We start from the raw sequence: 25,064 nt of genomic DNA, 5'->3' as shown, positions 1-25,064 counted from the left end.
CCCCCCTCAAGTCTGAAGGACAGTAAACTGGTCCTTTAGAAAGTTTGGAGATCTCTGCTTTTACTAAAAATGTTCTTGTTTTGAAACCTCCTTGGAGTTCATGGTGTCGTTTGTTTAGATACTGTATGTTATCTAAAAACTCTAGGGCTTTCCAAAATCTGTGCATTTATTTTAAAGAATTGGTTAAGGTGAATTTGTATAAAAAGCACTATACATTAATTTTAGAATTCATGGCAAGTTTATTATAAACTGAATGAACTTGTCTTTGCATATTTGAAATCGATATATTATTAACTTTTTACTGCTCTCTGAAGGAGTGCCACTGTATTCTCCTTGGGGTTAAAAAAAAAAAAAAAAATCCAACAGGATCAGCAAGACTCACATTTCCACAGGTAGTGGGACATGGATTTGCAAGGCGAAGGTCTTGCCACTCTATCCCCTGAGAGATTTTATGGAAGTTTTTAGGCAGTTACATACTCTAATATCTATGCATTATCACCCTTTCCTTTGCTCAGTTTTTCCCTCCTCTATATCCAAACCTCTACCTTTCTCCTTTTCCCATTTCCCCCGTTCTCATCCTCCTCTCTGTCCTTCTGCGTCTGACATTGGCCAAAAATTCAAATATAACATTTTGATTGGACACTTTGTTCAAATCTCTGTTTCCTTGTTTTTTTTTTTTTTCTCTCTCTTAACTTTCATTTTTTATCTTTTCACTGTGTTCTTATAACGTAATCTTGACGATATGGAAATCCACTGGTGTGATTAGGATTAGGCTTTAATTCTCACAAAGGGCATCATTTTGTCAAGGAAAAAAAACATAAATGTATTAAAGGCCAGACCTGAACTCTTTTCATAGATTATTTGCCAGGACTAGGGAGGGCTTGGAGTGTTTTATCTCAAAGCTAAAATATTGTTTTCCAACTATTGGCAAGACACCAAGACCAAGAAGTAAAGCACAGGAGCTCTGTCACCTACGTATATTATCAAAAGCATGTGTCCGTGGGCTTTACATTTTTCAGTTCTGTATTGTCCAGGTCTTGACAATAGAGCACTACTATGATTTAGCACTTGCAAACCAAATTCTCATAAAGCAGATCCATCATTTGGCCGACCTTATCATATCTGTTTCCTATGAAATAGTGTCTTCACTGAAACACATTCCTCCAAAAATAGGAATCTAAGTCTTTGTACATTATTGATGGAAGCAGATGTTTGGTTAGCAACTCCAACCAAACTTCTTGTTAAGTTTTTGCTTCTATCTGTGTCCCTGTTGAGGAGGCCACTAACAAATTTCTACCCTTCAACACTATACTGAAAAGGTGTGTTTTTTTTTTTTTCCCCATTCTGTTACTCTCTTGCAGAGATTTCTTCTAGGCTTCTATCACCAGGCCAGAAAGTAAGGAGAATCTCTCAAGCAGCAACACAAACACTTAGGCTGCATTCACATGTCAGCGTTTGGATAGCGGGCAGAATCGCCGCGATTACGCCCACGATCCGGAGATTATTGCAAATCGCGGGACGCCTGTGCGTTACCCGTGATTTGCAATAGCCCCCCAAATGCTGAGCGATGTTGCCGCGTAATGTAATGTTGGGCGTAATGCGTTCCGCGATTTTTTTGCGCAATGTTACCGCGATTCGGCAGGCGGAAATCGCGGCAACATCGCTCAGCGTTTGGGGGGCTATTGCAAATCACGGGCAACGCACAGGCGTCCCGCGATTTGCAATAATCTCCGGATCGCGGGCGGAATCGCGCCGCGATCCATACGCTGATATGTGAACGGAGTCTGAAGAAGAGTAGAATACAAAAGTGTGGGACCACTGTCATATTTTCTGTTGCTGTCAGTGCTCTTATTGGTGGTATTCCCCCCTCCCCCCCCCATTAAGAAAATGGGGGGGGGGGGTTGAGGACTCTCCAAGGATACAATCACCATAAAAAAACACAAACATTTTTTTTGGTGCAGAGTAGAGAAGGACTGGACTATCAGCTACCTTTTATTTTACTCTCCTCACTTTCTTTCCTGGTGACACCTTGTCTGAAATGTTGTACCAGGTAGAGAAAGTATAGGGAATTATTCCCAAAGGGGACACGATTCACACTAAAAATCTGAAAGCAACGTGAGGTTCTAAAGCCTCGTACACACGCAACGAATTTCCACCGACCGGTCTCCCGTCTTTTGTCCAGAGTGCGTGTCTGTTGGTTGGAATGTGCTCTAGACTGCACACGAATTTTCCCGTATGACAGAATTCTATTTTAGAAGTGATGTCATGTGTTGGATTGCTTTGTATGTGTTCTTTCATCTCTGAGCATGCCTAGTCTTGCTCATAAGATTTTTCCCCGTCAAAATCTGTACTAATGAGACGAAAATCGGACGTGTGTTGACGGAGGACAAAAATTTTATAGCCTGCACATCAGAATTTTTTCGGCCGAAAAGTCAGAGTCGGTTGTCGAAAGCGCCATACTAACAAGCCGAAAATCGGCAGATCGTCGTCGGGTTATATTTCCCGGCCGAATTTCTTATCGTGTGTACGGGGCTTAATCCTTTGCACTCTATCCAAAGGTAACCTCCGATAAATAAATCCCTTACTCCCATCTTCCTGTTTTTCAAAGTTTTTTTGTCTTTGCTTTACCTGCTTAAGACCAAGGCAAGCTCCTAGTATAGAATGTAGTACATATTAGTTAAAGAGATATTTATGGCAAGCCTATTTATGTGTGTCTGTTTTAATGTAGTTTTAGCAGACCACTTAATAAATATTTTTTTTTTGTCTGTTTCCTAGGGTTTCCTAGACCTCTGAGCTCTTCCATAATCATTGCATTTTTGAGTATGTTGGTTTCCACATTGTGTATTTTGGCTTCTTAGGGGTCTCTTTATTATTATTTACCCCTAATGTGTTTGGCTGTTTTGTGCAAATGACAATTATGTACAAAATTTGAACAGTCCTCAAACAAAGTCCAATTATGAAAACAATAAATAAATCCAATTGTAAAAACCAGTGAGAAAAATATCCTTCCGTCATCAACCACCGTTCACTGTGATCCCACCACCATCAATAGACTACCCAATCAACCCTCCAAGTATGTTCTGTGAAACTAAATGCGCCAGGGCAGGGCTTGTCAGCGACGTCCTCACGCCAGCGTTGTCTGTATTTGTATTTCATGCCTTTGTTATTGTACTCTGGTGAAAATATTAGACATTTTTCAATAACGGGATCCTAATGTACTACACTATGGGGTTTCCTCTTCTTCCTCTTGCCTGAGAATGTTCTGTATATTGCTGAATGATCCTTGGAGTGTCTATTATCCTCCTTGCTATGAGTAACCTTAAGCCACCAGATCGAATGATTTTTATTGTAAGCTTGGGCAGACCTCTGTAATGTGGGGTCTTAGGCCTTGATAAGCAAGATGTGATGGTGGTGGGATCATGTTGAACTGTGGTTGGTGAAGGAGATATTTTTTTTTCCCACTGGTTTTCAAAGCTGGATACATTTATTGTTTTTATCATTGGACTGTGAAGACTTTTCATATTTTTTATATAATTTGGATTTGCAATCTTTATATAAACATAACAGTGCAACACACTAAGGGTATACTGTATATTAGTTCTGGTATCTGAATATTGGGATAGCGGTGAGCTCTGCAGCTTTTTTTTTTTTAGTGCACTGGTACGAAGATTTTTGAGTCACATATTTTCCAGCAATAAGCGCATTTGTTTTTGGTTTTAAAGTCTCTTTATTCATATTTTCACCTGGCTCACACAACTTTGACCCAAAATTCACACATTTTATATGAAATAGACCACTTGGTCTTTCTTGTTCAGGTCCAGACTGGCAGTCTTGTAGTTCTTTAAGGTAAACCTGGCACTACTCCGTAAGCGTTCCTGCCCAAATAGGCTATGTTCACCAGTGTTATTTACCATGCATTGTAGAAGACCAGCTTATGAGGTATTCGTCCATTGCCAACCCAAAAACTAAGATATCAGTTTGGTGGCGCTTAGCTTCAATACATGTTTCCAGTTTGCACACTGGAAGCATCTAGGTCAGTGATGGTGAACCTTGGCACCCCAGATGTTTTGGAACTACATTTCCCATGATGCTCATGCACTCTGCAGTGTAGTGGAACATCATGGGAAATGTAGTTCTAAAACATCTGGGGTGCCAAGGTTTATCACCATCACTGATCTAAGTGATGGTAGTGTAATCCTGTAAGTGTGGCTGGATAATTGACTCTGGAGTTGCAGGAGATGGGAATTGGTCAGTGTTCATTAACTGCAGTTTTTATCCAAATCTGAAAATATTCATACAAGGGGATATATAATAAAAAAAGGCATAGTTATTTAAATATTCAGCTTGTGTGATATAGGGAAAAGATAATGAAAAATAAATCTTGTAATAATTGGTATACTGTATTGGTCCAGTGGCTTGGTCATGTAAACCATTCTAAAGAAACCTTTGGTCTTTTTGATGAGAAATGCCTCGTACACACGCAACGATTGTTGGCCGTGAATTTTCGGCCAACGTCTGATCGGCCGATTTTCGACTTGTTAGTATGATGTTCCGACAACCGACTGCGACTTTTCGGCCGAACAAAATCTGGTGTGCAGGCTATAAAATTTTTGTTGGCTATCAACACAACAGGCCGATTTTCCGTCAGTCAATACAGATTTCGGCAGACAAAAATCAGATGAGCAAGACTGGGCAAAAAACACACGGAAAGTAAACCAGCACATGACATCACTTCTGAAGTTGGTTGTTGTTGGCCAAGAAAATTTGTGTGCAGTCTAGAGCACATTTCAACCAACACAACAACACTGGACAAAAGACGGCTGATCGGTCGGCCGATAATCGTTGCGTGTGTACGAGGCTTAAGATCTTTGGGAACTGATATCAGAAAGCTGTTCAGGTGTAGGTGCTGACTTTTCCTGTATACTTTCTGACTGGACAAATCTTGCACTTTTTGTGATGCTAGACACCAGAAAACCACTGACATAGACCACAAGACCAATGACCCAGCATGACATTAGAGGAATCCCACATTAGCCCAGCGTCCAGTCATTTAGCTTTGGTCACACCACCAGCTGGTTGACCAATGTAAAAATTCTATCATTTCATAAGACAGTAAGTTTTGTTCGACTGCATTAAACTTTTATTTTCACTTTATCGAGATTCTTGGTTCCCTTCACTGCTGGCATTGCACAAAGTGAGAAGCTCTGCAATCCTCTGCAACCAGAAACCTCACTGTGTACGCAAGCATCGTGTTTTTTGTCTAGCAGAAGTAATATTGTTACAAAGTATTTTACGGCTATCTTTGTCTGGCATACAAGTGCACTGTGGTCAGATGCCATGCCAGTAATTTACAGGAATCTCAAACAACACAGTTACAGTATCTCATTCCCCCTAGTGTCATTATTACGGATTCTGTTTTCATTTAGTGGCTGCAGTAAATACTGGTTGCGTCATGAAGATAGTTAGTTAGGCTGATGATAGCTGGGGAATTGTTAGTTTTGCTTTAGCAGTCAGTGTTTTCAATGCATATTTGCAATGTTACTATACAATAATGTATTATTCAGTGCATTCCAAACTGCAGGATTTTTGTAAAATAGCATGATCATTAACATTCTTACTCCTCAACACACACATGAATGGGTTGTCCTTTCATACTGTTTCACCCACATTGCCAGCGATCATGGTAAATTATTTAAAAATTTAAAGCAGAAGGCCAATCAGGCAGGTAAATACACCATCAGGAAATGTGTGTGTGTGTATATATATGTATGTGTGTGTGTGTGTGTGTATATATATATATATATATATATATATATATATATATATATAGTGACAGCAGATAAAATAAGTATTGACCACGTCACCATTTTTCTAGGTAATTATATTTCTAAAGGTGCAATTGACTTGTATCACGTCAGTAACAACCCATGCAATACATACATACAAAGAAACCAAAACAAATAAGTTCAGAAATTAAGCTACGTGTAATAAAATGGAACGTATTTTAAAATGTTCAATACAATTTCATTGGCAGACAGTGAATAAGCTCCAACTCTGATTTCTCCTGTACTACATTATGGGAAGATATTATAAAGATATATTTCAGGCAGTTATACTAGTGTTTCTAGTTTAGATGTTACTTTTCTTTTTATCTGCTTGGAATTTCACTTTAAACCCAAAAAAGTGCTCTTTGAAGCAGGATGTTACTTCTCTATAGAGCAGTGATGGCGAACCTTGGCACCCCAGATGTTTGGGAACTACGTTTCCCATGATGCTCAACTACACTGCAGAGTGCATGAGCATAATGTCAAATGTAGTTCTGAAACATCTGGGGTGCCAAGGTTCGCCATCACTGCTATATAGAGAGTCTTGTGATTAAACTGATTTCACTTAAGCTGGATACATACTATACAACTTTCTTTAGATTTTTTCATTTAGATTTACCAAAACCATATAATATGAGGTCAAATCTAAACTTTCAATTTGTATGCAATTAGCCAAGGGCCTTGCTCTATATCATGGGTGTCCAACCTTTTGGCTTCTCTGGGCCACATTGAGTGTAGAGAAATTTTCTCGGGCTGCATATAAAATATATACTATAGTTAAGGTATATAAGTAATAAAATGCCGCCGCGCCCTTCCCGCGCCACCGCGCCCCCCGCACTCATTTAACACAACTAGAGGATGATCAAGAGAAATGGAATCAGTATACAGAGGTTTACTTCTTCTGAGCAATAATAAAGGAACACTCTAACCACCATGACCACTTCAGTGATTTGAAGTGGTCATGGTGGTAGGAGTCAGAAATGCTGCACATGTTCCCCTCCCCCCTCCGAGGCAGCCTCTGCCTACCATTAGTTGGAAGCTGCTGTGACCGTGCCCCCGACCTGGCTTCCCTCCTCCCCAGCAAAAAAAAAATTGTCAGGGGGCAGTGGGCCGCATTGCCTGAGGTTCCGGGCCGCAGGTTGGACATGCCTGTTCTATATAGTTGAAGGCAAATCTAAAGGCAAAAGTTGTATGGTGTGTATCCAGCTTTGAGTCCTGTTCCATGCCACAGCTATCGGTTTCTGCTTTCCAAGGGTTTGTTCTGTCCTGAACAGATAAGAAAGTGTGCTGCTTTTTGCAACCAATCAAATTTCAGCTTTTATTTCTACAGTAAAACCCCATCTATGGGTAAACAACAACCTCTCCCTACCAGCAGTTTCAGGGCCAATTTACATTTTTGCTTTGCGTGTTGTGTGTTAACATGCATTACATTAGTACAGCCTATTATTGAAATGAATGGGCTGCCAGCACACCGTTATGTGCCAAAAATCAGATGTTTTCCTTTTTCTAATGCCTTAGTGCCTTGGGGTACCATTCAAACTGAATGGCATTGCAATGTATATAACATGTGTTGCTGCACATTGAGGAAAAGCGAGTGTTACTGCAGTGTGAAAGTCTGAATGAGCCCTTAATGTTGATATAGATAAATATTAAAGGACACACATTAAATGAAGATATGTTCCCTTCTTTTGACTTATAGTAAAATTGCTCACAACCCCACTTGATTTGTTTTGCAGGTCCAATTATGATGACTGGAGGCCAGCTCTGGCAAGTCTGCTGCAACCCATCCCATTTCCCAAAGAGTGAGTACAGAGCCATGATAATAGTAATGTGTATGCTTGTCAGGGAGCAAAGAGGTTTACTTTGTTGGTAATCAATGTTTATATATCATATCATAAGAGTCAATAAAATGCTTGCCTCTTTATTTTATTTTTTTTATTTGATTAGTTATTGTACAGTACACTTGAGAGTTGGGGTTTCCACTTTTATAGAAAATCATTGCTTCAAACTCCTGTCTTTAGTTACTTAAGAGGACCTTTCTTTTATAGTTCCCTTGTGAACTACAGGTGGCTGTGGCTTGGAGAGTGCTCATTGGTAACATTTTACTGTTCACTGATTGGCTGGGATTACAAAAGGAAATTATTTGTGTAGAGAACGTAGAAGTAATATCAACGGTTGTCTTGGAGCAGCCTGTTGAAGCCTGAAGGTTGTCTAAGTGTTGACCGGGATTCTAAACTTCCCAACCCCAAAAAAAGTTCTGGGTTGTGTTGCTCTTTAGATAGTTTGAATTTCAGCCGGTCCATGCTGAACCGGCCAAGGTTCAATCCATCTATGGCCAGCTTAAGCAACAGGCTACAAGTATGGTAACATCGGTACCCTTGTACTCAATTGAGATCTTTGAGTCTCTCTGCTGAAAGAAGCATTGCCACTACGATCAGTATGTTGGGAGCACATGGCACAGTTTCCTATAGACTATCCCTCCACCCTCATGCAAATGCATAGACCTACTGTTATGGGGCTGGAGAAAGCAAACCATGGGCTACTAGTGTGGTGAAATCACCACGCTTGTACTCTGTTGAGATCTACAAATCCCTCTGCCGCAGAAGGCATTGGTGCAGACTATTCCTTGAGTTCCATACGAAGCATTTTAACCGCTATCATTGGTGCAGACTTTTCCTTCAGCTTCAAACAAAGCTCCAGACCAACTAATATGGAGCTGGAGGAAGTAAACTATGGGCTACAAGTGTGGTGGCATCACCTTACTTGTAGTCTTTAGGGATTTATTAGTTCCTTTGCCATGAGAAGCATTGCAACTGTGATCAGTGTATCGTTGGTGCGCAGTGCAGAGTATTACTCCAGCACCATACAAAGGTTCGAATCTACCCTAAAGGGTCTGGAGTTAGTAAACCATGGGCTATAAGTATGGTGACAATACCGCACTTGCACTTTTTTGAGATCTACAAATCCCTCTGCCATGGTGACAGATGAAACTTTTAGTCTTCCATTCACAGGATCTATGAATGAATGAAGTGGCTGTTCAGGTAAAGCCATGCACAGCCACACTAAATTCAAACAAAAACAGGGTGCCGTGGGAGAAGCACCCCGCTATTCTGATAGGTAGAGGGGTAGTTTGGGGGTGGGGGAATGTGACCATGTTGGCATGTTTAATGTTAGCGAAGGGTGAAACCTAGTCAGAAAGGTGGACTCTTCTTTTAAAGAACTGGTATTTCAGGACATACTGTCATGACATGTCAGAGGCTGGCCAAAGATTATGCAGTTTTCTTACCTTCAACCATGGGTTGAAGGAGATAAAAGTGCCTGATTACCCCATCAGCACAGTCAGTGTCGATGGGAGAATCCCTCCCACTGCGCTCTTGCATTCTGATAGTGGGTGGTTTCTCCGCCGTCAGAATACAATGATCGATGCTGGTGGCTATAGCCACCAGCAAGGATCGCACATGGAAGAAAAAAAAAAACTGGCAGGCTGGTTGCACTGAAGTCAATCAACAGACTGAATTCAGTACAAGTAGCCTGCCCATAGAAGGATCAAAATTCATCCGGTCCTGCTGAAAAAGGCGAATTTTAAGCTTAAGAGACCTTTTACAGTGTGCAAAAAGAGTGTTACCTTTGTGTATAATTTAAATGCCCCAAGCCATATTTATTAATCACCCAACAGGTTATATAGAGCACGTTTACATGTTTTGATAGAGAAGAAGCTGCTGTGTTCGCTATGGAACAGCCCGGGTCCTTGAGGATCTGACTAATGAGCATTTGTGTTAGAAAAAAAAATACACACCGCAGAGAATAAAAATTATCAGCCGTAATAGCCCCATTTATCAACCTGCGGTTCCCAGGAGGTTCTGTTAGTTTACATGTGGATCATCTCCTGCATAGGAGTTAAAGTTGCTGGCTTTGAAAACAGACTGGCGTCATTAAACCAAATTTGTCTTTTAGTAGCTCTCATAGGAATGCATTATTCCACTGCCAATGATGCAACCTAGCTTGCAGGGTGACCCATAATTGCTTTGTCACTCTCATTATTGGAGATGTAACCAGGGCTTAATTAAGTCACTTGGGTTCTCTGGCAAAACAAAAGTATGTGACAGAAGAAAGTTTAAATAAGTGTTTGTGCGCGGTCAGAGCTTCATAACAGAATGGCATAAACAGACAGACTAAAATAGGTCGGGTCATCTGACAGTAAATTTCCATTCATGTAATGTTCAAGGTGTTTTATACTTTGATTTTTTCTTTTTCTTTTTTTATGTAATATATCTCCAACGCCTTCTCTCTACCACTTCCAAGACTAAGTATATGCCATTTTCAAAACAAATCTACATTTAATAATTGAAAGGGGAATTTATAATTTAATGCAGAATGCAGCTCCTGCTTTTTTTTTTTTTTTTTTATCCATTACAGTGTTAAAATTATACATTTTTTTGGCTAAGTAATTAAGTGTGCCTCTTATATCTTGACTTCACATCCTAGTAACTAAAGATACTAAACAAAATGTGTAAGATGGAGGTTTGTTAGGTGTCACACCATTACCCACAGAATATTTGTTTTACCCAAACAATCATTAAGGCCCCATTCACACTAGTGCGACTTGTCCTGCGATTTTGGACCGCAAAATCGCATGACAAGTCGTTTTCCATTATTTTCAATGAGCCCCATTCATATCAGTGCGTTTTGAAGTCGCACCGACTTCAAAGTAGTTCCTGCACTACTTTGCCACGATTTTAATGCGTTTTGAGGCATATAGCCTTGCCATTGCTTTCAAAATCGCGGCAAAATCGCGGTAAAATTGCGTCGCAATAGTGTGAAAGGGGCCTTAAAAAATAATACATTTTATTTAGAATTCTACACACTGAGGGAGATAAAGGTACGACCAGTGACAATAGCTTATTATTTTATAAATACATTTTGTTTAGTTTTTTTTTTTTTTTTTTTTTTTTAGTTTTGTGTATACTTTGGGGGAGATTTACTAAAACTGTATGTAGTACAGCTATTAATGATAGCTGCACCAGTTTTAGTAAATCTCCCCCAAAGTATACACAACACTAAGAAAATAAAAAAAACATTTTGAAAAATTATTTTTTATTAATTTTGCAAAAGAACAAGAAACAATAACAGACAGTTACATAAAAAAAAAAAAAAAAAAAAACAAGGCAGACAATAAACAACAACGTCCACCCGTAGAAACCCGCAAACCCCCCCAAGGTCTGGAGGCCGGTGCAGGCCAATGTCAAGGGACATCTAGGTCAACCCCGACCCCGGAGGAAAGTACCCCCCGGTCCCCAATAAAGAGAAATGACTCCCTCACCATTCCCCAGGAACGCATCATATCAATACAGTTAAAAAAAAAAAATGTAATGCAGAATGCAGCTCCTGCTTTTTTTTTTTTTTTTAATAACCTATTACAGTGTTAAAATGAAACCTTTTTTTGGCTAAGTAACTAAATGTGCCCCTTATATCTTGACTTCACATCCTAGTAACTAAAGATACTAAACGAAATGTGTAAGATGGAGGTTTGTTAGGTGTCACACCATTCCCCACAGAATATTTGTTTTACCCAAAAAAATATTTTAAAAAATAATACATTTTATTTAGAATTCTACACACTGAGGGAGATTGAGGTACAATCAGTGACAATATCTTATTATTTTACAAATACACTTTGTTTAGTTTTTTTTTTTTTTTTTTAGTTTTGTGTATACTTTGGGGGAGATTTACTAAAACTGTATCTAGTGCAGCTATTAATGATCGCTGCAACAGTTTTAGTAAATTTCCCCCAAAGTATACACAAAATAAAAAAAAAAAACACAAAAAAATGTATTTATAAAAAAATTAGGATATTATTGTCACTGGCCGTACCTCAACGATCTCAAATGATTGTATATTATTCCCATACAACCTCAAATGATTGTATATTATTCCCATACAACCTCAAATGATCGTATATTATTCCCATACAACCTCAAATGATTGTATATTATTCCCATACAACCTCAAATGATCGTATATTATTCCCATACATTTACCCTTTGCCGTTTACAATTTAATATGAACACTGTGGTAAGTAAAACATACTTTGGGGTGGATTTACTAAAGGCAAACCGACTGTGCACTTTGCAAATGCAGTTGTATGCGTTTTCCTTAGAGCTTAGAAAAATGTGGTAAGGCTTCACTTAATAAAGAATACCCAATCAAGTGCAAAGATAATGGGGAAAAAACTGCATTTTTGCTTGCACATGATTGGATGATGGCAATCAGCAGAGCTTCACCACATTTACTAAGCTCTGGGGAAAATGAGTGCAACTGCACTTGCAAAGTGCACAGTCTGTTTGCTTTTAGTAAATTCACCCTTTTATCATGCGGAATGCATTGATGTTTTGATTGCAAGATGGCATAAATTGACCTCATCTTTTTTTTCATAATTTAAAGAGGTTTTAAACTCATTCAAAAAATGTTTTTTTTTTCCAACCTGTAAGAGAAACACATAATGAGCTAGTATGCATCCATACTGACAGAGTGGATACATTTAGGGTTACTGGTGTACTTAATCACAGATATTATCATTTTAGCTTTACTTTTGCTTTATGATTTTCTTTAACAGTTTTAATCTAATGTGTGTGTTTTTTGTTGTTTTTTGCAGAGCTCTTGCCCATGAAACATTTACAAAGTAAGTATATAAATGGGATCTAAAAGATCTAATCTAATTTAAGAATGAGAATCTGTTAGACTAGGACTTTGCTGTTAAATTATGCCACGTGACTAAGAATAAACCCCCTTTCCTTCGAGACTGATTAGGGGTTTTGTTGTTAAAAACACTGAAAGAAAAGTTGTCTCTAGTCTGGGCAATTTAAACAGAGCATGTCATGAAAAATAAAGTAATCAGTTAACAGGTTATCTTCTTTGACTAGAGCATGCCAAAAAATTCTAAAGCTATAGGCATCTGAAGCGTTAGGCAATTCTTGACTTTTACTTGAAAAAGGTGAGCTTGATCTTGCCTGTTACTGCCTCCTAAACCTCCCTATTGGTTAATCAGACTGCAGATAAAGTTATAGGCATTTCTCAACTTTTGCTTGAAAAGTTGAGTTTGATCTTCCCTGTTGCTGCCTCATAAACCTCCCTATTGGTTAATTGGACTGTGTATATAGTTATAGGCAATTCTCAACTTTAGCTTGAAAAGGTGGGCTTGATCTTACCCGTTGCTTCCCTGCAAACCTCCCTACTGGTTTAATCAGACTGTGGATAAAGTTGCAGGCAATTCTCAACTTTTGCTTGAAAAGGTGGGCTTGATCTTGCCCGTTGCTGCCCCACAAACCTCCCTACTGGTTTATTCAGACTGCGGATGAAGTTGCAGGCATGTCTCAACTTTTGCTTGAAAAGGTGGGCTTGATCTTGCCCGTTGCTGCCCCACAAACCTCACTACTGGTTTATTCAGACTGCGGATGAAGTTGCAGGCATGTCTCAACTTTTGCTTGAAAAGGTGGGCTTGATCTTGCCTGTTGCTGCCTCGTAAACCTCCCTATATGTTAATTGGACTGCAGAAAAATTTGAAGGCAATTTGCGACCTTTTCATTAAAAGGTTGATTTGATGTGGCATGTTGCTGTCTTGTGAACCTCCCTATTGGTTACTTTGTGGATCAAATTAAAGGCTCAACAGGGAGGTCTGGAATGATGGAAAGGGCCGGGTCAAATTCAGCTTGTATTAGACTAGTGAAGGTTTGAATGTAACTTCAGCTGTCTATATGTTTAGCCCCACTAATGTTTTCTAATCTAATAATTTCACCTATGTTTAGGCATGCTTTCTTAATATGCTTTTTTTTGCAATAGATGCAATATTTCTTTAGGTTTTAAACTTAATATGCTTTTTGAATCACCAAGGGTTGTAGTAATATTACTTTAACTACACAGATGACAGGGCATTAACTGTTATTATTTTGGGTCCCTATAGCAGATTTTTAGTAAGTTATTTCTTTACATGTCTAGGACAGCTAGGTGGATTGTGCTATCTCTATACATTCTTCTTGAGATTTACCAACAACTGCATACTGCAAAGACCTTTCTAAACAATTCATTTTATTTATGTGCCCTGGCACTATATAGTTTGTAGCATGTGTGGCCAGCTTTAGCTTCAAAGAAGATATTGTTGGCTTGTGTATTACATTTCAGCTAAAATTTATGTCTGGCCAAAAAAATAAAATAAAAAATATATTCAGTGTAACTGCAATACATTGACATTTCCCTATGTTTTGTGAGCTTTTAATGTCCTGTTTGAGAAGAGAACACCATGCCTCTGCTGTACTGAATTCCCAAGCAGTATCAGCCCCGCATGAGCTCTACCTGTTGGCAGGGCTGCTGATAGAAATCACAGGACCCCGTACAGCTTACCTGACGGGGCCCTCCTCTGAAAATATCTAATTATATTTTTGCTAAAATTCAACGGCCGCGATGCTATGCTTTGCAGCCATTGAAGAATATATACCCCCAGTCGAACAAGACCTATATACGTGAATAGTGGCACGGAGGCAATATCTGCACCCCCACAGTGAGCAATCGGTACCGATCATTCACTGTGTTCATTTAGGATAATGAGCCCTCCGCTCACCATGATGAATGAAATAATGCCCCTGTGTGGGCAGCTGCCGGCGGGAGAGGAATAGAACTTGCAGGACTGCGGGGAAAGGGGCACACAGGGTCCCAGACAGCAGGTACTAGAACTGATCCCCCTACAGTGCAGCTGGAGGGAGAAAAGAAAAAATTGAATCCGGTAGCACCGCACAAGAGTCACATGTGTCCGCAATAAGGTAGTACTGCCAGCCCTCCTGGTCGGCAGGTGCCTGGGCCGCCCTTTTGAACTGATGAGACCTGGGCCCAGTACAGGAGGGCTGGCTGTACTGCCTTATCAGTGGCCCTGCCTGTTGGACTGCAGAACACCACCCTACTTATAAGATGTGGAGGTGTTCTGTAGTCCAGAATGGGTGAACTGAACAAGGTTGACAGTGCTTGGGATTTCAAAGCAGCAGAGACACTGCGTCTGATTTAGTAACGTGTTGCTAATGCAAGGAATATCTCACTTCCCTTAGTAAGTGTGGGGAAAATGTAACTTTGCAAAAGATAACCAATCACGTGCAATAAAAGGTTTTAAAAAAACAACAGTTTTTTGCTTGCATATGATTGAATGATGGAAGTCAGTACAGCTTCACCTTCAGAGTGAACAGCCTTTGCTTCTTTAGTAGATCAACCCAACTTGGATGTCAGTTCAAACAGAAAGTTAGGAGCTCACTGCTCAGATATACACTTTAAATAAGATCCAGTTTTCATTTTGGAATGTTTCTTAAAGCTGAACTTTGAAAATTAGACAAAATCTACCCTTGTAGCGCCCCATGCTGCAAGGGTTAAATGCTTGTTTAGTCTAGGGGTGCAGGGATAAGGTGTATAGCTTACCCTATAGCTTGGTCCTTCAGGCTCAGCCATTGTTCTGTTCTACCCGAGGCTTCGGGCTCTGGGCAGTTTCTTGGCTTTATTATGTATTGTGTAGGGCTGTTAACCCTGCATTGTACGTGGTTTGGGACTGCGGCGCAAAGTGCCTTTGAGAGGATGCTGTGTTAAGTAGGCCAAGATTATGTGATTTTCTTTCCTGCAACCATGGGTTGCAAGAAAAAAAAATTGCTAGATTCCTCCATCAACACTGATGCGCGGAACTATTGTGTTCTCCTGGCGGGAAACCATCCCTGCCGGGAGAATACAGTGATTACTGCTAGCGGCTATTGTCACTTGCAATAATCGCATGCTAAAAGTCTGATATGCTGGTTTGTACCTAGTCAATCATGCACGTTTGGTACAATCAGCCTGCCCATAGATGAATTGAATCTCAGCTGGTCCCCGCTTAACCTGGCCAAGATTCAATCCAGCTATGGCCGGCTTGAGACTGGTGGCCTGCTGTAACCAGGAATAAGGTACTACATCTTAGCCCTGCCCCCCCCCCCCTCGATTAAATAAGCCTTTAACCATTGCAGTGGGGGGGGGACACTACAAGTGTTTTGTCTAAAGCTGGATACACACTATACAATTTTCTTTAGACTTTTTCCTTTAGACTTACCAAAACCATATAATATGAGGTCAGACCTAAACACTTTCAATTTGTATGCAATGAGGCAGGCCCTTACATAGTTGAAGGTAAATCTAAAGGAAAGCAACCAACAAAGGTTGTATAGTGTGTATCCACCTAAACTCCCTGTGTCCAGCTTTAGGCTGGATACACACTATACATTTGTCTTTAGATTTTTTTCCTTACAATTGACCAAAACCATAAAATATGAGGTCAAACCTAAACACTTTCAATTGGTATGCAATCAGGCAGGCCCTTGCGCTACATAGTTGACGGTAAATCTAAAGGAAATCAAACAACAAAAGTTGTATAGTGTGTATCCAGCCTTAAACCTTTTGGATTCTCTGCTTTAATTCTTTTACATTCAGTGACCCAGGCCATGTCTGTGTAATCGCTGAAATACTTCCCAGCTGAGCTTAGTAACTAACCTGTGTGTTTTCTTATTCTGCCCATGCAGGGAGCTGAAATACGTCATTCAGAGATTTGCAGAGGACCCCAGGCAAGAGGTAAGATTTTCCCCTGGGTGAACGAATGGTGCAGAGAAAGAAATTACTTCTCTCGTTAAAGGTTATTGTGGTGCAGCTAAGAGAAAAGAGCTTGTTTTGCTTTACATTTATTATCAAGTGTGTTACAAGCTAATTAGCTGGGTAATACCATTTAAAAATACACTGTATTGTCAAAAGTATTGGGACGCCTTCCTTTACACGCACATGAATGGCATTCCAGTGTTAGTCCGTAGGGTTCCATATTAGTAGGGCCCTCCTTTAAAACTGAACTCCAAGCACATACAAATAGACACACATTAATGTAGCTGCGTATTCACGAATATACATATTACCAAAAGTATTGGGACATGAACATTAATAGCATCCCGGTCTTAGTCCGTAGGGTTCAATATTGAGTTGGTCCACCCTTTGCAGCTATAACAGCTTCATCTCTTCTGGGAAGGATGTCCACAAGGTTTAGGAGTGTGTCTATGGGAATGTTTGACTATTCTTCCAGAAGAGCATTTGTGAGGTCAGGCACTGATGAGAACAAGAAGGCCTGGCTCGCAGTCTCCGCTCTAATTCATCAGAAAGGTGTTCTATCGGGTTGAGGTGAGGACTCTGTGCAGGCCGGTCAAGAGTCTCCACTTCAAACTCGCTTATCCATCTCTTAATGGACCTTGCTTTGTGCACTGGTGCCTATGAGATGGAGTAGGTTTAATTCTCCAACATCTACCAAAAACTGAAATATCAGTTTTGGATGGAATGACCCTTTAAAGAGGAGCTCCAGTCTGAGGGAAACATTTTTTAAATCAGCAACTACAAATACTGTAGCTGCTGACTTTTAATATAAGGACACTTACCTGTGCAGGGATCCAGCGATGTTGGCACCCTGAGCATATTCGCCAATCGGCTTCAGGTTCAGGGCTGGCTTCGCATGTGCGAGTCGCTCTGCGCTTTCTGAAATGCCCCGCTGTCTTCTGGGACCTGTGTGTGTCCCAGAAGGCAGCGGGGGGTGGAGAGAAGGGGCCGGAAATAGTCAGAGATCGCTGCGCTGCGGCAATCTTACCCAGTAGTAGGAGTGGGTACCTGTCTTAATCAGGTACCCGCTCCCCCTCCTCCCAAAAAAAGTTCCAAATGTAGCAGGTTGGGCGGGGCGGGGGGGGGGGGCGGATGCTTCCTCTTTTGGGTGGCGCTCTGCTTTAATTTTGAATTGTAATCCAGCACCCACCACCTTTACAAACTGTGTGCAGGCTACACCCCATCTATTATATTATTCAGTTTTGTTACTCTGCCTTCAGTCTCCTTTATTGGAATTACTAACAGGAAGTCAGTTGTGTGTCAGAAAATAACATCAGGATGAGACAATAATCTTTAATATCTTCTGCTAGTTTGAGGTGAATCCGGCACAATTGAAAGTAATGACATTTCATGCACTCGACTTCTTTTTTCTGCATAAAGGAAGTGATCAGCTATCATCTGACTTCTGGCCATTTCCTTGAGGTTCAAATTAGGTCATGCTACATGCTAACACAGCATCCCTTAAGTTTAAAGTGGTTGTAAACCTCTAAAAATGAATAATGAACAAGGCATATCCCTATATACTGTATACTTGCCTCCATGCAAAGCACTTAGTGTGTTTCCTATCTGCTGTCTTTTCCTCTGCTATCTGTATTAGTCACTTCTGACAGGTTATGTGGACACCACAGAATCCCTAGGGACAGCCCGGCCCCCTGACCAGCACACAGAATGTGATTGATGGCCTCAGCTGTGCATGTTTCTCTATGAGACTGCGTAGAGGGTGGTGTGTGCTTTCCCTCCGCTTTCAGATTACAGTAAAATTCCCTGCTCTATGCGGTGCAAGGTGTGACATCGGATCCCCACCTCCTGGCTTCTGGAGCTAGGGAATGCTGTAAAAAATGTGTGCTTTAGGAGGCTGTAGAGAAGAAAGGGCCACAGAGAACTCATGTAGGAGGATTCCTTTCACCTCTGTGTATCACCTGAGGCCAGACACTTCAGTGGGTATATGTAAGGGTTTACAACAACAACTTTAAAGTTAAACTAAAGGCAAACCTTTTTTTTTTTTTCCTTTTTTTTTTTTTCCTTTTTTTTTTTTTTTCAGCCTGCGCACGTTAGAATAGGTGATCCTAGGCAGGGCTGCAATGTGCTTTGTGACATTATGGGAGTGCAGCAATTTGTCTTCCATTTATGTAGAATAGTAAGATATATAACAAAAAATGTAAAAGTAGATAGCAGCTTCTTTGTATAGTCACCCTATACTTTGCTAATAATGTGCAAAATAACAGGTTCATTTTCTTACAGTCATAGTTAAGCTGGCCTTACACTGCTTGAATGTCATCCATTTCAGCCGATTCAGACTCCATTCAACTCTGAGCGTAGTGTAACTTCAGCTGCTGCAGCATGTTTCTTTTAGCATTTTTTTGTGGAGCATTTTTGGAGCGGCCTCCCTCCTCTCCAAAAATGCTCCAAAGAAGCTTGTGTACCAAATCTTGACACAGAGCCAGGAGCGTTTGGCATTGCGATTTTTTATTTTTTTTTGCCACGGTTGTAGCACATTTTGCCCTCAACAATCGCTGGAAATTCGCACCTCGTTTGGGGTACCATTTGGAAATAATGACATTGCAAACGCGTCTCGTGTCTTGCTGCAATTCTGGAATTGCGGGCAGAATCACATCGATTCTGGCTGAAAATCAAATCCCCTAGGTGTGAACAAAGCCTTAAACTGTGGGTTTTACCCCCACCTTTCTTGATTGGTTTTGAATGTTCAATCAACTTTTGTCGAAGGAGCTGGTCCAAAAACTCTCGGCCGAACAGCAACTGCATCCAATCAGATGCAAGCATGGTTCACGTATTCAGTGTCCAGCAGCTGACATTTCTCTATCCACACTGCTTAGCATTGATGGAGGAATCAATAGATTTCTTTCATTTAGCCCCGTGGGGGTGGAAATTAAAAGCGTGTATGGCAAGCTTAACTCCCCTTAATGCTAGAGGCTCTAGCACCCACCCAAATCTCTTCATTTACCCCTATATGTCTCATCAGTATATGCATTCCCAGTACTTTCCTGATCTACAGCAGAGCCCCCATTTTTTCCTCTAAAACCCCTAAACTGCCTCCTATACTTAGGAGTACCAGACATTTCTCAAGACTTTGATGGCAGCCAGGGTGGTGGGACAATGCAAGCATAATAAGAACAACTTGCATACTGTTCTTGCTGAAACATGAACCTGAAGGCCAAGCAGGCTGCTGATTAAGGCCCGTACACATGATCAGAAAATCGGACGAAAAATACCACTTTCGCAGCAATCATATAATAATGGGATCGTTGGTACAGAGCTCTTGAGAGCCAATCATGACAGTTCATCCGATGTTATCCGATCAGACAGGTGCGAAAATGTCTCCCTTACGATACCTGATCGAAAGATGTTTGTTTAATCAGTACAGTTGTCCTTCGAAAATACAATACAAATACATTACAATACATGACCTCACTTCTGATTTTTTTATTCTGTTGTACGAGAATTTTCATAACTTTAGTAAACTCTTCATTTTCGATATGCGACTAGCATTCAAAAAAAAACCAAAAAAAAAAACCAAAAGATCTGTCGTCCGATTTTCGAATTGTGTGTACGGGGCTTAAGATCTGTACTTGTAATTCACACTGGAAAAAATACAGGTCCAGTTCACTTCTGGTTTGTTCACATTATTGCCAGACAAGCCCTGTTGATGGGGGGCACTTGGACCCCCAAAAGGCATTGGCTGCTTTTTTTGGATTGTACCCCTGACTTTTAATGGAATAAAGTTGTATCTGAACCCCTTAGCAGTGGTGTGGCGCTTCAATTTCGATTCTCATTACCTTACACTACAAGCTAAGGAGACTGTGGAAATCCTTTGAGGTGTAGAAGCCGCCTGCCCAGGAACCAGATTTTTCACACCAACCGCAATACCTTAAGTTAAAAATACCAGTAAGATAACCCTACGAGTCCAGGGCTATCTTTCCACTTTTCTCAACTTTACATCCTGTGGGCAAAGTACAGGTTTAAAATAAAACAAAAACCTGCGCCGAGGTCTTAATTGGCAGCAGCACCCGTGAAAGTCTGAAAACTCTGCTTAGAAAATAGAATTAAGAAAGATCGGTGCGCTCGCCCACTAAATCAACCATATGAATAAATGAAAATCAAGAAAGGGCATCAGCATGATGAAAACATGACTCAAAGTGCAAAAATCTATAAAGCGCAAAAGAGTTCTAAATAAATATAACAAAGTCCCAAACAATGTAAAAAAATATATATATCACAACCTTTCCAATAAAAAAGTGCAGAAAGTATGTAACTCAATCACAAAAAATAATTTCAATCAAAAAATGAATAAACTTGTATGTAACATAGTTCCACAAAATAAAGTCCAAAAAAAAAGTATACAGTGTGTGTGTGTGTGTATATGTATATATATATATATATATTATATTAGGGGTTGACCAATTATCAGCAAAGCCGGTATATCGGGGGCCGATATGCACCTTCCCCGATGTATCGGAATCAGCCCCTGAGGTTACCGATATTGCCGATATTTCAGGAAAGTGCTCGTACCGGAGTGATGCCTGCAGCTAGAGGCATCACCCCGGTACCGGCGTCAATAGCCGATGGTCAGTTGTCTTGTAATGACAACCGATGCGGCTGGGAAGCCGCTCGGCTGTCATTACAAGGAGCGGGAGGGGACGCCCTCTCCCGCTGCCTTCTGCGGCTCGCCCGGGTCTCCTGTCCCACCAGGAGACCTCGGCAACCAGCCTGCACGCCCGCCGAAAACCGGATCAAAGCCGCATTTGCCTCTGATCGGGTTTCCATGTAAAAGTCCGGAAGTGATGTCATGACATCACTTCCGGTACTCGGCGCTAGATTTAGAAAAATGACAGCATTCAAAACAGCCAAACTTGGCGTTTTGAATCCTTTTAGGTGCAGAGGAGGGGTTTGGGGTCTTTTAGACCCCCAGGTCCCTCCACAAGAGTACCTGTAAAGTAAAAAAAAAAAAATAATTTTTAAATGTACGAAAACATCGGCCGATACCGATATGCGATGACCAAAATATCGGTATCGGCAATAAAAAAAGGATATCGGTCAAAAGTGTTCACGGTGCCAAAAAAAATATTCCAATAAAGTGCTCCAGTGCTTGAGTGAAACCAGGTAGCTTGCTCAAATGACCATCCATCCAGGATGGATCATCAGTGCAGACTGTCATGTGTAAGAAAACCACTCCGCTCAAAGTGTCATCCACCCAGCATTGATCATCAGCATAGGACCAGATTGAATGGTATTCACATCCACATGCATATAAAAGAAAGGAGAAGCCTCATGGTGCAGTATGCTTTAAAATATGTTTTATAGCGGGATAATGCACTTACAATAGCAGCAGTAAATTACACAGCATATAATCCAACTCATCGAAGCACAGCCACGAGTTAAGGTATCAAGGCGTGTGCAGTGACGTCACTCAATCAGGCTCCACCTGACATGTTTCACCCAAAAGGGCTTTCTCAAAGAACTTTTTTTGTTGGAAAATTTTGTTATGTAAATTTTTTGCATTGTATGGAACTTTGTTATATATATTTAAAACTTTTTTACACTTTATATATATCTTTGTACTTTTTTGAGTCAAGTTTATATCATGTTGATGCCATTTCTTGATTTTTATTTATTCATATGGTTGATTTAGTGGTTAAGTGCACCTGTCTTAGTTACATTGTATAAGCAAAGTACAGGTTTACTTTCAGACATTTTCTGCAAAGCACATGAAAATGGAAAATAAACATTACACGGTATGGATCATGACACATGGTCGGATTTTCCACATTTCCCATAAATCGCTGTGGCACAGTATCTCAACCTGAAATCAGCTCTCAGACATGCTCTGACGTACTAGATGTGGGAGTTACTATACATTTTCTATGGGTTTCCATCTAGGTCCTTTCCTCTACTGCTATCTGAAAGTTAGATTAATCATACTTTCCATTATGCTGTTTTGTCTGGTAACCACATTATGCCTTTCTGTATTATATAATCTTTGTATGCCCATCTTGTCAGAAATAGATTATTCTAGGGAAAATTGTTTGAAAAATACAGGGTAAAGGGGAACTATTGTATTATATTTTTAGAGATATATATGAAAATATGAGCAGCTTACTGTAAGTTATTGTTTGTGTTAAAAAATATATATATTTTTTTTCTAAATCTAGTATATAGACATAGGGTCAGCCATGTTTTCTTGTTACACATGCAGGCTTTGCTTACTGCTTCGTAGTGCTGCAGTAATTTTTCATACATGGAGGAACAAATAAATGAAAAGGCCATAGTGATCTCATTAAGGCTCCATTCACACTTGTACGACTCCAAATTCGTGCAACTTTGATGCAACTTTGGATGGGTGCAACTTGGATGTGACTTTTTGGACCCACTGTTGCATGTAAAACATTCAGGTGTGACTTTCATGCAACTTTTGAGGGTTAACATTGAAGTCCACGGCCCTCAAGTTGCTTGAAACTTGAACCAAAGTAGTGCATAAAGTACTTTGAAGTCCCTGCAACTTTGTCGCACATATATGAATCATCATTGGAAAATATGGGGTACGACTTGTCATGCAACTTTGATGTCCAAAGTCGCTTGACAAGGCTCACACGTGTGAAAGGGATGTAATAATTTCAGTATAATGGAATCTTGTAGGGTAAAGTGACAGATTTTCTTGGAAACTCTCCTTTGCTTTAAAAAAAAAAAAAAAGGGAAACCATCAGTTGGTTACGCAGGTGCCAGGGGTATCAAATGAACCACACAGATATCCATCAAATATATATTTCTTATTCAGAAATTGCTAAAAACATGTTCATCAGGCCATCTGATTTGATCCATATTGCATCTCTAAAAACATTTATAACAATGGTGTGTATAACCCTTATCATGGGTTGTTTTTGCCCCCAACCCAGGGGGTAATTTTGAAGCCATTAACAAACCAAAAATCCTGATGCATTACGAGACTTGCTCTTCCTCATGGGATATTTCTTGGCCAATACACCAAAGTCCTATAATCAACAGTGGCCTGTGTAAAGAGGCCAAAACCACATGGTATGTGCATGGAGCGACACTATTCAGTTGGTAGGCAAAAAGTAGAGTCCGGCAGCCACAGGGATCCCATAGCAGCACTGTTCACTTCCACCATCAAAAGAGCGAGCTCTTTTACTGATTAAAACCCTGTCACATGTGCTTTCTCTTCCTTGACGCAGTAGCTCTAAGCTCAACGTTTGAGATCTCACTCATTTGATTGTGAAAGTGAACAATCCTAGCAGCAAAGCAGGATAGGATGGTACAATCTCTGGGAATTAGGAGACCGCTGGTTACACAACAGTGTAATATTGGCCAGCAGCAAGACAATTTTAAATAGGAAGCGTAGGTCCAAATTTACTAGGAAGAAAGAGCACAGACTGGGGCTTTACTACAATAACTAAGATACTGCAGAGGATACAGCAGTCTGAAGCTGACCAGTTGAAGGACAGGTTTAATCAGGGATAATAGCCCTAACCAGTGTGTGCCTACATTTTTGTTTCCTATGGGGATAGGGAGATGCGGAGAATGTGAATAATATAATGTGAAGTGGTTTAGCTGCACACTGTTTTTCTCTTTCAATTGTTGCAATGGCATGCTACTTGTAACAAGTAAATGCTTCACTTTCAAGCGAATCTTCAGTCCTCCTACGAGATGGCCCCGCCCCCTTCAGATGCCTCTATTATGGTGCATGCGCAGATGTGTACACTGCCTCTGCCTGGCCTTCAGGTCTTGGCAGAGCCAGTTGGCACATCTGTGCAGATGATTGTGTAGACCGATGTAAAGACAGGGAAGGTTTTGATCCTCCCTGTTAGCAGTCCTTGCTTATGTGTGGGGAAACCCCGTTTGTGGGCAGGTGGCCGAGAAAAAAACTGAAGCATGCGCAGATGGGCTACAGGGCTCTTGGAACCTGAGCTCTGTGGCACATTTGCACATGATCAGAGGGGGGGGGAGGGGCAGGGCAGCACAACATGCCCTTTAAGGTGAAGGTCCACTTTAAGCACCCCTAGTTAAAAAAAAATATACCCTATCAGCATAAAATAAACTTAAAAAACAAGATTTTGGTGAAGGGAAGCCTTGTAGCAAAAAAAAAAAAAAAAAGAAGTTTGCTATGGAAGGAACGGCACCTAAAAGTGTCCTCTTAACTCAGATCAACCAAAAATACAAATAAATAATAATAATCAGCAAATGGATTAATTGTCCAAAGAGCTAGCAATCAAAAGTAAAGTACATTTTCATAACTTAACCTATTCTCTCCCTATGGATCGTTTCAGATTTACCCTTCCTTTTCCTATAGTAAAATATAATAAACTGGCACTTTGGATGCTCTGTGCCCTTCTCTTATATTGCAGGGGCACACTTAACCAAAAGCTCTCTTTTTGGTCTTTCTAAGCCTGCTAGCCATAGTTTAAAGGGCAGGTAGCGCTTTATGGTAGAAAAATTGTCCCATGCAGATCTACACAAAAATTCTCCAGAACCCCAATTTTCCTGCAGCATGGGGTAGAGCTTGAGGGGGTCGTAATGGCAACCACGCCC

General features: G+C 40.5%; 2 protein-coding genes across 5 annotated transcripts in view; both read left to right on the top strand.

Annotated features, from left to right (window-relative positions):
* Positions 1-25,064, top strand: part of CMC2 (C-X9-C motif containing 2) — a 662,556-nt gene that overhangs the window by 416,101 nt on the left and 221,391 nt on the right. The gene's annotated exons all lie outside the window — the stretch shown is intronic.
* The window catches only part of CMIP (c-Maf inducing protein), a 182,916-nt gene that overhangs the window by 126,145 nt on the left and 31,707 nt on the right, over positions 1-25,064 (top strand). For all 4 annotated transcript variants that reach the window (XM_082270373.1, XM_082270372.1, XM_082270371.1 and 1 more), the window contains 3 exons: positions 7,562-7,627; positions 12,478-12,504; positions 16,397-16,445. In XM_082270373.1, the coding sequence (XP_082126499.1) occupies positions 7,562-7,627; positions 12,478-12,504; positions 16,397-16,445 (142 nt within the window). The remainder of the gene's footprint in view (positions 1-7,561; positions 7,628-12,477; positions 12,505-16,396; positions 16,446-25,064) is intronic.

This window comes from Pelophylax lessonae (genome assembly GCF_965119305.1).
Source record: "Pelophylax lessonae genome assembly, chromosome: 10".
Classification (NCBI taxonomy): Eukaryota; Metazoa; Chordata; class Amphibia; order Anura; family Ranidae; genus Pelophylax; species Pelophylax lessonae.
The sequence above is the reverse complement of the archived record's forward strand: the minus strand, read 5'-3'. Positions and strand labels throughout refer to the sequence as shown.